This window comes from Eubalaena glacialis, chromosome 10, assembly GCF_028564815.1.
Source record: "Eubalaena glacialis isolate mEubGla1 chromosome 10, mEubGla1.1.hap2.+ XY, whole genome shotgun sequence".
In the NCBI taxonomy this organism is placed as follows: Eukaryota; Metazoa; Chordata; class Mammalia; order Artiodactyla; family Balaenidae; genus Eubalaena; species Eubalaena glacialis.
This window is the reverse complement of record NC_083725.1, coordinates 119,284,589-119,297,202: the sequence shown is the minus strand read 5'-3', so window position 1 is coordinate 119,297,202 and position 12,614 is coordinate 119,284,589. Positions and strand designations below refer to the sequence as shown.

Genomic DNA, 12,614 nt, shown 5'->3' with positions numbered 1-12,614 from the left:
TCTCCTTTCCGGGTTGGTTCCGATGCCCGTAGCTTACAGCAGATCCAAGGCACCGCAGCCTCGGAAAACCTCTGCGGCAGAGACCACCCACCCGCAGCCTCTAGGGTCTCACCCAGAGAACGTCGGCAGAGTAACACGGAGGCAGCAGCACGCAGGGAGGACTCCCCAACTTGATTCTTCATCACAAAGAAGTTATAAGGACACTGCTCTAAAAATATGGCCAGTGACAGCTTATTAATTTTTCCAACTTTTTGATCAAAACAGATTTATCCCTCAAATTGCCCTTGATCTTATGTTGACAAGACCGTATTTATTACTGAACAGTCAGCACCGGGCAGAGCGCTGCCAAAAGCAGGAATGTACACTGGTCCCGAGATGGGCCTGGCGAGGACCAAAACCTGCACCGTGGACCACGGCCCCTCTGAGCCCCGAAAGAGGCGTGCGAGATGCTCAGACCACAGCGCAGATGGGATCCCGATGGCCGCTGCGCCTTCCCAGCCCACAATCCTCTCACAAGTAGGTGCCTGCCCAAGATGTGTTTTTTTCTGGAAGTCTCTATCACACAGTCTCAACACGCAGATCTCACGGCTTTTTTCCAATTTCTGGAAAGGACAAGTTGCAAATAACTTCAGGGTTATTTGTTTCGGTTTGGAACCTTAGTGATTTCTGACGACAGGCTGGTCCAGTAGTGCTCACGTGAGCTGCCAGGTGTGCAGGGAGGCGCAGAGGGAGGACGCGCCCGCCGACCGCGGCGCGCCCGCTGGATCCACCTGAGGGGAACCGCCCGGCTGGAGGGAGAGCTCGCTTCCCTGAGCCATCCGGGTGCCGTTAACACACGGCTGCAGGCGCTCACACACCGTCCGCTGAGCGCCTTCACGCTGCCAGGCCCAGCTCGTCCAGGCCTCAACGGGAAGGACAGCACAATGCAGGAGTGACGCTGACAGAGGGCAGCACAGACAAAGCACGGGGGGAGGCAGCCGCGGGCCGGCGGAGGCCTGCTGGACCAGAGGGGCCTGGGCCAGAGGTGCCGGGGGTGATGAGGCTCAGCCAGCACAGGGCAGTCCGGCAGCAGCCAAAGCAACTGTTTCGCTGTCCTTATCCAGAGCTTCCTGGATACATCTGCAACGTTTTCCCCAACAGGTTTTTCCGACCCAGAGCTGGGGACCCAGATTTATACTGAACGTCTCTTTGCTTTCACTCCCCGTAACCCTGAGAGCCTGGGCTCTGTTGGGTGGGAAAGGCTTCTACCTACATGATGCTTTCATTGCCCGAAAAACATGGGGATTTTGCCCGTTTGTGCTCCTAAAAGCCACCAGACTTTCTAGGATCCAAAGATGGTTTCTGCTCCCCACTCCCCTGTGTGCTGTCCAGACGTCTCTGGGAGTGACGGGGTCACTGGGTGCGTCCCTGTCTCTCTCCTGCAGCCTGCCCTTCATAGACTCCGTCTCCAGGCTCATTTCAGACCTGGCTTGGGGTGCCCACAGGTCCCCATGTATCCACTCTGTGGTGACAGAGCCCAGACGGCACACTGTGACACAGCCGTGTCATTCCAGGCCCAGCTCAGATGCTGAGTCCGATCCAGGCACAAGGGGGACAGGGGTGGAATTACAGCCCAGAACCCGACCCAGCTGATACCTCTGCACAGAACAAAGGCAGGCATCTCGCATTACCAGCCTGGGAAACCTACCTCTCTGGGGACGTCTAAAGACTGCAGACCTGCTTCACTGCAAACGCGCTACGGTCTACCGTCCTCTCTGCAGGGCGGACACGAGCCCCGCCAGCTGATCCAATCCCTTCTCTGAGCGCCAGCAAAGGCTGCTGCATTGTTAACAGCTTCAGTCTCCACCTACTTGGACTTGCCTGCCCCCAGCCTGGTGGGCAGTGGCATGACGCCAGGGGCCAGGGTCCTCTCTGAAGTTCACTAAATGTGGGAAGGACGTCAGCACGCCTGGTGGCTGAATTTCCACCCTTGACGGGAAACAAGGCCCGCAGACTCGGCTCCGGTCTGCAGATGGGTAGCGTTCAGGCCGCAGGCTGAACTGCCACGGTGACGACCACACCTGCGGTCAGGCCGCTTCCAGGCCTCCGTCCTGGTCACAGAGCGGCCTCTGGCAGAACCTGATCTCCCGCTCCGGGGCTCCCGACACACCACCCACTCCCCAGCAACTCAGCATCTTAGAAGACCTTCCAAAAACGGGAGCCCTTCGCGGGTAAGGTCAATGGAGAGAGGATTACTTCTGGCAAATCCGTCCTCAACAAGTGGACTCCCAACTTTTCATCTAAGGGGGAGGCCTGAGTGACCACTCTGCCGACCACGGTGAGGTCAGGCACGCCAGGACCCCAACACGACGTGGCCGGGCACTTACTTTGTCCATTCTGTCCTGCTCCACACCAAACTTCCCTCCGTAGCCGTGCGAGGCTTTGGGTCCCGTTTCGAGCTCCTTCTCCTTGAGGGTCTGGTGTTCTTGAAACACATTCTCTCTCAGCTTGTGTATGCTTGGGGGGAAGAGATCAAACAGGAAGAAACCGGTCAGACAGACGTGCGTCCTTGCTTTCCAGGAGGACAGACGAGGACAGGACGTGTCATCTCGGCAGATCTGCAAGGTTTCACTACTCGGTGGCTCCCCAATCCCTGTCTCCCTTGTGCTTGCTTTATTGTTCCACCAGCTGGTCCCCCAACTTCAGCAGTTCTCAGAGTCAGATGCAAGTGAACAGAAAAAAGAAACTAATCTGAACTCACACAGTGAATCATCCCAAACCCCCCCGCTGCCCCCCGCCCCAGAGAGCTGTGCTGAAATGTGGACCTTCTCCCATAAGGGGAAAAGCTCCTCAGGGTTTATCAGGCACCTGACTTGGGAGAGCTAGTTCTGTAAACGTCCCCAGAGGCTGAGGGGAAAAGCAGAGTCAACAGCCCCGCACCCCGGGCAGCCCTAGGACAGAATCCCGGAGACGCAAAACACTTAAGACGGTTGCTCTTTCCTTGGGGTACTCCAGCTTTTCATTCAAAGGTGAAGTGAGAGGTTTGCAAAATTTACAATGTGAGCGCCATTTTTACTTTAAACACTGGGAACAGTGGGACAGATCACAAGATGTGGCCAAAACCGGGCAGGCCAGGAAGCCTCTGCAGCTGTCTCCGTCGGGAGACCCACAGCCACACGACGGCCACCTGATCCGGTGCCTCTCTGCCCAAGGGACAACACGTCCACACCTCAACATCTGGACAACAATCCCAGAAGTTCGGCTACAAAACCAACCAGGCCTGGCCACCTCCCGACCCCCTGATGAGCGCGGGAGGAAGCCCAGCCTCCCAAGAACATGAGGACCAACAGCCGTCCCGTCCCTGTGTGTTCTCTGAACCCTAACCACCTGGAGGCTGCCTGACGGGAGAGAGTTCCGTTCTTCTCCAACCCGCCCTCCCCAGCACGTTCTGAAGCCACGCGGAACAGAAGAGATGAGAAGCCCAGAGGACATCAAGTCAGAAGGCAGCCTCACCCCACAGCGGGTGACCCGAGTCAGCCCCCGGCACCATCTCCTCCGGCCGGTCCCAGGCCCTTCTTCAGGGGCTTGTGGGGCGGGGTTGGGGGGGCTCAGCGACTCAGGGAGGGAGGAACACTGGTGTCTAAAACGCCCGAGCTGCAGACTTCACCTCCTTTTCGGGACGATCTACTGAGTCTCTCTCAGCCAAGAACAGCTTCATTTTACTGCAAAGATCCTAGGGCCAAGCAAGGCCAGCTCTCTGCCGATGACCAAAGCAGGTCACCAGTCCGTGAGGACACCTTCACAATCAGGGCACGGGAGCACACACTCTGAAGCCGGCACAGCCCGATCACGTTCTGAAAGGTCCCTTTATCTACACCTCCCGACAGGAGAACAAGCTGCCCCGGAGGTGGCCAGTTACGACAGTGCCGAGTCAGACAATGACACGCTTCAAGCAGCTCTCCTATTTGACGCTTTTATGAGAACACAAGGCTTAGAATTCAGCTCATGGCATCCAACTGATGACGATAAAATAATAAAAGTATAACAAAATAATAAAAATTAAAGAAGGGTGTTTATGGCCTAAAGTATTCAGACATCCCACGCTTTAGAAACCTCCCATCAGCAGACAGAAGTGCTTAGGTAACTGTGTTCCTCGATGAAAACCACAATATTGAAAAACAGACTCTAGAATCAGAAGCACGAAAGTCATTTGCGATGGGAATTTTTAAGTTACTGAGTACGTCCGTATACGTACACGTACACAAACACATAGATATATACGTCAGGTCTTACATTCACCTACTGTATAAATATCGAGTCACAGCATGCAGCAACGAAGACCCAACGCAGCCAAAACATACATACATACATACATAAATAAAAAGAATAATGCTGCAAAAAAAAAAAAAAAAAATCGAGTCACAAAACAAAAGCGATTCCACCATATGAAGCCATGACCTTATCTCATCCCTGCCTTATCTCTTTATCTTTCAGAACATCATTGTCACACAAATACTGAGAAAGTCTCTTACTTGATGTGTTCCTGGTGCCCAGACCCCTGGACGGTTTTGGCCCCCCATCGCTGCTCTTTTTCACTTACGTCATTCTGAAAAGAAAAATAAATGACGAGTGCACCCCACAGCCTGGATTGTAAGACAACCACCCACCCACCCACCCAAACCCAAACCCTGGGGAAATCCACTCCAGGAGACGTGAAAGGCAGGCAGACTGGTGACTTGTACCACGAAATCGGGGTCGGTTTCCCAGTCGTCGGCTCCCGCGTCGTCCTGGGTGATGGACACGGTGTGGCCGGCCGAGGCTTTCCACATCTGGAAGAGCAGCGCCGCAGTTACAGAAGCTGACGCAGGCACCTTTGCCTGGGACCCCAAAACCCTAGAGGGCACAGGGCAGGCTGGGGGGCTACAAGCTCAAATGGTCACTCATAATCCCCGTGCCTGAGTGACACCCGTAGGAACAAAAGAAACGCCAACATTTTTTAGCTCTAATACTGCTGTCAACCGGCATCAGAAACACATAAGAAATGCTCCTGGCTTCAACTCAAGTGAGGAAATTTTCTGGAAAATAAAAGAGTCACGTGTGCACTTACTTCACTCATTGGGAATATCTTCCTCTCCCACTAAGTCTCATGACAACGATACTGTCCAACATTGGGAATGCACCGAATGTCACCAATGGTAAATTTTGTTGTATTTTATCACAATTTTTTTAAAAAGCACCCATCTTGACTTCAAATTGGAAATTTGGAAATTACTGGAAACCTAATAATGATTTTCTTAACTCGGACTCTTGACAAGTCAATAAATATTTCAAGCGCTGCTTTGCCATCTACTTGGGGAAATTCATAGCACAGAAATGCCAACCTGTCCTCTACTAGGCAGCTCTGAAGACTGGCCGCCTTGCTTCCTCAGTAGAGTCCTGAAATTCTGTATATTTTATCTAGTGGACAGAACAATGATGCAGCTTTACAACTGAACCAGATCGTTCTTTTCATAACTGCAAAGGCAAAATCTAGCTTTTAAGGGTTTCAAAAGAAAACTATGTATGAGAAGAATGGATTCATTCTCCCCAAAAGTACTAATAAAATTTCACATAGGCCAGGAAGCAACTGAAAGCTTATTTTCATCTAATCAACCAGAAGCCCCATCCCAGCGTCTGAACTGAGGACGAGCAGGTCTCGCTTTGTGGGGTCACTGTGCTACTATGTGAATCCAGACTGGACGAGAGCCCTTCACAAGCCTGAGACTCCCCTGTCCAGGTCCACCACCCACCGCCAGCTCCGCTGGGTCACAAGTCCAAGGCGGTGGCAGGGGCGAATCAGGGTGCAGAGCTCTCAGATTTCCAGATGCAACTCCCGCCATGTCACCTGGGCAGGGAATCATGTGCCACCAGGTGGGACAGGACCAGCAATATCCCTTCACGGCCACTTCAAACCTTGTTCCCTTCTGACCAGGTATGGCAAAGCATGGCAAGAATTTCCCAGGCGTGGACTTCCCTGGTGGCTCAGTGGTTAAGAATCCGCCTGCCAATGCAGAGGACACGGGTTCGAGCCCTGGTCCGGGAAGATCCCACATGCCGCGGAGCAACTGAGCCCGTGCGCCACAACTAGTGAGCCTGCGCTCTAGAGCCCGCGAGCCACAACTACTGAGCCCACGTGCCGCAACTACAGAAAGCCCGCGCGCAGGAACGAAGACCCAACACAGCCAAAGATAAATAAATAAATAAATAAATAAATAAATAGAAAGACCAGTTTCTTTTGAGATTAAAGTAAAACATAGAACTTAACCAAGAAATAGTTTCTTTAAAAAAAAATAATAATAATTTCCCAGACGTGAACTGCTTGACACAATTCTGGAGAGCCGACGGGCTAGGCTCAGCACAACCGACGCGCCCGTTCACAGATGGAGAAACAGCTGCCTGAAGCTAAACGGTTTGCCCTCAGCCTCTGACTCCCCAGGCCAAGTGTGCCCCGTGACACCACACTGTCCTGGAGAAGGGGCTGCCCACCTGCAGCACTCTAGCTGCCTAGAGTTCCAACCACTGAGGAGACGGTCACACAAAAGACGGGGGTCTCCAGCAAGGCTCACTTCCCCCCGAAGGCAAAGGTGAAAGCCGATGTCCCGGCCTGAGACTTTTCCAGACTCATGGGGCTAACGTTAGCAGAGCCCACTCTCACCCATCTTTCTGGAAGCCGGCTTCACTCGTGCGCAGGTGAGCACTTCCGGGCGCTCCCTAACATCGCGCCTGCTGCCTCCCCCGCCCACCATGGGACAGGAAGAAGGGGCCAGGTGGCTGCTCAGACAGGACAGAGATGCTCCAGGTCCTGCACTCGAGTTCTGCGGAATCCCCTCCACTTCCTAGACCACAGGCAACACTGGAAATTGACTTTATTTTTCCAACAAGGAAATTTCCTCCCAGAGAGTTATCATCCCAATCTCTGCAAACCCAGCAAAAGCACAGCCCTCGCGCTCCCTGTCAAAGGGGTCTACCTTGCCCACCCGCGGGAGCGCACAGGAGGACGTTCACAGTGCACAAACCTTTCTCTTCCAAGTAAAGATGAAAGATGCTCACAAAACTCTCTTTAAAACACGGGAATCCAACGAGGAATTTCCAGGCATTTGTGAATGATTCTGTCTGTAAAAAGATTAAGAGTAAAAAGCTCAGAAGGATATGTGCTGACGGGCACCCAGGGCAAATCTTTATGTGTGGAGATCCTTTTAGAATACCTCTGAAATCCTCCCAAACATAACGAGGTTTTGCAAAGCAATCTGAAAGGAGGGTGGGAAGAGTTTCGTTTTACTAACCAAAAAACTCAACGGATTTTCAGCCACAGTGAGAAACTACAGAAAATAAAGAAGTTCCAAAAGATTTATAACTGTTTGAAGTTTCTTCTTAATGCAAACAGAAACTATTGCCTCAATTGCTAACATACATTTCCTGTTTGCTAGAATCCTGATAGCTTTCCATTTCTGGTCCATCCTAATTTATGACTCTACTAAAAATCACAAAATTCTATTACCCTGGGTTTTTAAGAAAAAAATAACATAAGAGAAGCACTCCCTGAAGGAAGGGACCATGATGTGGCTGGGATAAAACCCAGCGTGGCGACGGCTATCGGAATGTGAAGAAGGGCGCCTCGGGGAGCAAAGGAGAAGAAGGCTGCATCTCTAATGAACGGGTACGGTTACTGCACAGGACCAAGACTCCAACTCCCCAAGCCACCAGCTCAGCACCTCTTGACTGGACACTGCACTGCCAGACATTACAGATGAATCCAATCCCCTTGTTCTCCAGGAACAAACCAGTCACAGGCACAAACCATTTGTATCGGCACACGGCTTGCCATGCTTTAGGAACTAGAGGGGTGATGCTCTGCTGGCCCTCCTCACACTCAATTTCCCCTTTGGAAACCCTAACTTCTGTAGGTTGCTTAGTACATTCTGGGTACCGCAGTTATCAGCCAGCATCTATAAAAGTCTACCCAAGGGCAGCTAGTGATAGGCTCAAATCTACAATAATTTATTACCCTCTCAATACGTTAAGTTTTCGAAAATCATGGAAACAGCTGTTTGAAAAATTAAAAGCCTGGGTTTTTTTGGATCCAGAGGTAATGCCTCTGGACCCCTACCTCACACCATAACACAAAAACTAACTGAAAAATGGATCAAAGACCTAAATGTCTGAACTAAAACTATTAAACTCTTAGAAAAAAAAAAAAAGCATAATTTTTAAAACCTTGAATTTGGTAATAATTCTTAGATATGACACCAAAAGCACAAGTGAAAAGAGAAAAAAATAAACTGGACAAAGTTTTGAACTTTGTGCTTCAAAGGACACCTATCAAGAAAGTGAAAATAATTCACAGAATGAGAGACACATATATTTTCAAATCATATATCGAGAATACATAAAGAACTCTTACAATTCAATAATAAAAAGGACAATTAACTGTATTTTTAAATGGGGAAAGGACCTGAACAGACATTTCTCCAAAGATACAGAAATGGATGATAAGCTCAAGAAAAGACAGTATCATTAACCATCAAGGAAATGCAAATCAAAACCAATGAGATACCACTCCACACATTCTAGAATGGCTACTATCCAAAAAACAAACAATAATAAGTTTGCTAAGGGTGTGGAGAAATCAGAAACCTCTTATGTTGCTGGTGGGAAAGTAAAATGAAAAAGTCTGGCAGCTCCTCAAAAGGTTAAACACAGAGGCACCGTATGTCCCAGCAATTCCACTCCTAGGTATATACCCAGAGAAATGAAAACTTCCACAGAAAACCTGTAAAGGAATGCTCATAGCAGCATTACTCCTAACAGCCCCAGAGTGAAAATAACCCGAATGTCCATGTTATGTAATAGATGCATAGCAGGTAGTCTATGCATACAATAGAATATTATTTGGCAATAAAAGGAGTGAAGTACTGACACAGGCTACAACATGCATGACTCTTGAAAACATTATGCTAAGTGAAAGAAGCCAGACACAAAAGACCATGTATTATACAGTCCCATTTATATGAATGGCCAGATCTGGCAAATCTACAGAGACCAAAAGTAGATTGGCGGTCGCTTAGTGTTGGGGGGCTGGGGGAGGGGGACAGGGTTTCTTTCTGAGGTGATGAAACCACCCACGCACAATTAGCTTTCCATTAACCTCGCCCTCTCCAGGGCAGCAGGAAGCCAAAGGGAACAGAAAGGCATCTGAGCAGCCAAAACAGACATCACAAGGCCCACTCTCTGCACCACAACTGCTCAGAGGACTCCCCTCCCACCTGGGCCTCCTGCAAGGTGACTCAAAGCACCGCCTGCCCAGTGAAAGGCGAGACCCCTGGTGGACAACGCGGCACCCCAGGACGCGGGCCACTGCAACACAAGGCAGTCCCCGGGGCTCACCACCATTCTCTCCCTCAACCATGTGCCTCCCCAGCCCCTACTGCGTGCCACGGACCAAAGATATGCATCACCAATGCCGTTCATCCAATTTAAGTGTTTTATAGATACGTCCCGCAAAATGTTTCAACTAAAAGTCACAGGTAGTGGGGGCAAACTGCCAGTTACGGGGGGGACGGGCAGAGCATCAAAGACAACCCTGCATCCCCGGCTCTTCACTCTTGTGTCCGGAGGGGCCTTTAGGACCCTTCCTTGCTCCTTGGGCTCCGGGAGTACCTTCCATCCAGGAGAGGCAAGGGCCCGCCTGCGGCACCGGCGCGGTGACTCACCCCGCCGTCAGGCCCGGCCCGGCCCAGCGCCGGCCTGCGGGGCCGCCGGGCCGAATCACGCGGTCGGGCCCCGGCGGCTTAAGCCCCGACCAAGCTCCGCGGGGCCAAGTCACCGCGGAGCCCCAGCGGGGAGCGCTCGCCCGGGACGCCTCCGGAGCTGCGTCCAGCGGGAAGAGCATTCCTCGCCCCGAGGCCCGAGGCGGCCAGACCCCAGCGGGAGAAAGCCCTGTCCCCCTCCACCCGAGACCCTCCGGCGGGGCCGTTCGGCTCGCGTCGGAATCCTCCCCAAGAGCCCCTTCCAGCTGATTTCCAGCACACCCAGAGGAGGGGCTGTTCCCAACCTACAGCCTCTCAACTCTGCAGCTGCGCCGGTCGCTGCATTTCCACTGACCTGATTGCAACACCTCCCGCTAGGTGCGGGCCCGGGGCCCGGGAGCGGGGTGGGAACTGCCCCGCCCGGCCGCCGGGAGACCCCAGCCCCTCCGCCCCTGACCCCCCGGGTCCCGAACCCCTTCCTGTAGGGCTCCTCTCCTACCCTAGTCCCCCTCAGCCCTCCGCCCCGGCCCCTCCCTCTCGGCTCTCTGCCACCGTCTGCTAACTCTCCAGGTCCTGGATCCCCTCCCCGCAGGGCCCCTCTCCGCCTAGTTCCCCTCGGCCCTCCGCCCCCTTCCCCTAAATCCTCGGGGCCCGACCTCTCCCCCTAAGCCCTCTCTCTGCCCCTTCCCCCGACCTTGCGGGTCCTGCACCCCCTCCTGGAGGGCCCCTCCTCTACCCTAGACCCCCTCGGCCCTCTGGCCCCTTCCTCCTAGGGACCCGGGCACCCTCCCCTCATACCCCGGACCCCTCCGCCTCTGGTCCCTCTCCTCCGCCTTCCTGCCCGCAGCCCCGGGCCCCTCCCCCTCCATCGCCCCCGACCGCTCAGAACCGCGTGCCCTTCCCCCTCAGGCCCCGACCCCTTCCCCTTCCCCCAAGCCGCCCCCTTTTCTCAGGCCTCAGCCCTTCCCTCCGGCCCAGCCCCTCCCTCAGCCCCCAGCCAGCCCATCCCCTTCTCTCCGACCTCAGCCCCCGGCCCCGGGAAGCCTCGCCCGCGCTCCCCCCGCGCCCGAAACCGCGAGCGGAAATGCGGCGAGACCGCCGCGGCCGCCGCTTCCTTCCCGTTTCAGGACCCGGCGGCGCCCCGGGACCGCAGCTGAGGAACCGGCCCTCCCCGCCTGGCGGAAGGCGCGCTCGCTCACCACCGCTGGGGTCGGTCCGGTCCGGCTCCGCCCTGTCTCCGCCGCGCCCCCCGTTCCCGCCGCTGCCGCCGCTCCTGCCGCTCCTAGACGCCCCTCTCCACTTCCGGTTCCGCGGGCGGGGGCGGGGCCGTATCCGGGTCCCCGAGGCCCCGCCCCCCGGCACGCCCCGCCCCCGCCCGGTCAGAGGCCTACGGCCGGCCTTGCTGAGACGGCGGGGTGGGAGCCGTGGTCCAACCCCGGCTGACCGGCCCGCGGGCCCTGCCGCCTCCCTCGTCCACGTGGCGCCGGAAGCGCCCCCCGCTGGCGCAGGCGCGAGCTCCGCCCAGGTGCCAGCCTGCAAAGCATGCATAAAAGTTAGATGACTGTACAGAGTATGTTTAGGCCCACCGTGCGCGGGCCAGACTGTGCTCAGATGCACACAGTCCAAGGTGGTCATACTGAATTCATAGCACCGCCCGAGGGAACAAAGGGAAAATGAGCCCGTTAAGGGGACAACACCAAGTGCTCTGAGCCCTGAGGACACAGGAGGTAACTGACGGCCAGTCACCTGGGAGGAATAGCGCCCTCCTCATGCATCCATCCGACCATCCATTACCCATACGTACATCATCCATCCATCCATCTTCTCCATCCACCCACCTATCCATCCACCTGTCCATCCAGAGAAGGCCAGATATGTGTCAGGAATAAATGTGTCAGCAGAATAAATGTGGTCCTTGCCCTCAGGGACCTTTCAGCCTAGAAGAGGGGTCAGGCATTAATCGAATAGGTATATACTTAGGAAACAAGGTAAATGCTATAGAAGAAGTCAAAGGTCATGACATTATACTGGGGAGAAGATGGGACCCGAGCTCATCCAGGAGATCGGAGGTTTCTGTGAGCGATTAACATTTGTGCTAAGATCTGAAGGCCAAACAGAAGTAAACAAGGTAAGAAGGGAAAATTTTTCCAGGCAAGGAAAGAGCCTGTGCGAAGGCCCTGAGGCAGGAAAGGTCTTTCCACATGGGAACTGAAAGAAGTTCGGTGCAGCAGAAGTGTGGTGATGAAGCAGGGCAGTGGGGCAAGATGGGGCCAGGTCATGTAGAGATTGAGAGGGCAGAGCAAGGACCTTAGTCTTTATTCTAGAAGAAATGGGAAGTCCTTGGAGGAGATTAAGCAGAGGGGAGACATCATACAGTTTGAATTGTAATGAAATCCCTCTGGCTGCTGGGTGGAGAGTGGATGGGAAAAGGGCCAGGTAGGATCCTAGTATCCTACTTGCTACCACCAGTTCAGGCAAGCTGGTGGTAGCAAGTAAGATGGAGAGAAGTGAGTAGGTACAAGATACATTGAGGAAGTTAAATTGTCAGATTTGAGGATGGACTTGGGGTATGGGGTGGGGAAGGAGATGTCACGGGTCAAAGGATAATTTTTTAAAGATAAAATCATGATTTTCATACACATGTAAAATGAACACATGTCAAAGATCTTATTTCACTTAATAATAAATGAAGCAAAAATGTGTTACAACTTGTTCAGAGGAGAAGTCGAAGGCATGCTGAAATGAATTTGCAAAAACCGGTCTATCCATAGGGCAATGTCAGTTGTAGTTCATTGGACACAGGTAATTTGCCTTTCTGTGGATGCAAATTATTTGCATTGCTGTCTGTTT

The 12,614-nt window shown here is 53.3% G+C and overlaps 1 protein-coding gene across 4 annotated transcripts in view; it reads right to left on the bottom strand.

Moving 5' to 3' along the window:
- CTTN (cortactin) overlaps window positions 1–11,091 on the bottom strand; it is a 33,402-nt gene extending 22,311 nt beyond the window's left edge. The window contains exons 1-5 of one of the 4 annotated variants that reach the window (XM_061202229.1): window positions 10,964–11,091; window positions 7,035–7,131; window positions 4,722–4,808; window positions 4,512–4,585; window positions 2,367–2,496 (exon numbers count right to left, since the gene is read on the bottom strand). In XM_061202229.1, the coding sequence (XP_061058212.1) occupies window positions 2,367–2,496; window positions 4,512–4,585; window positions 4,722–4,808 (291 nt within the window). In that variant the 5' untranslated portion in view covers window positions 7,035–7,131; window positions 10,964–11,091. Of the gene's footprint in view, window positions 1–2,366; window positions 2,497–4,511; window positions 4,586–4,721; window positions 4,809–5,768; window positions 5,873–7,034; window positions 7,132–10,963 lie in introns of those variants that run through there. The other 3 variants (XM_061202230.1, XM_061202227.1, XM_061202228.1) reach the window with 3 other exon arrangements.
- Between the last annotated feature and the right edge of the window lie 1,523 nt (window positions 11,092–12,614).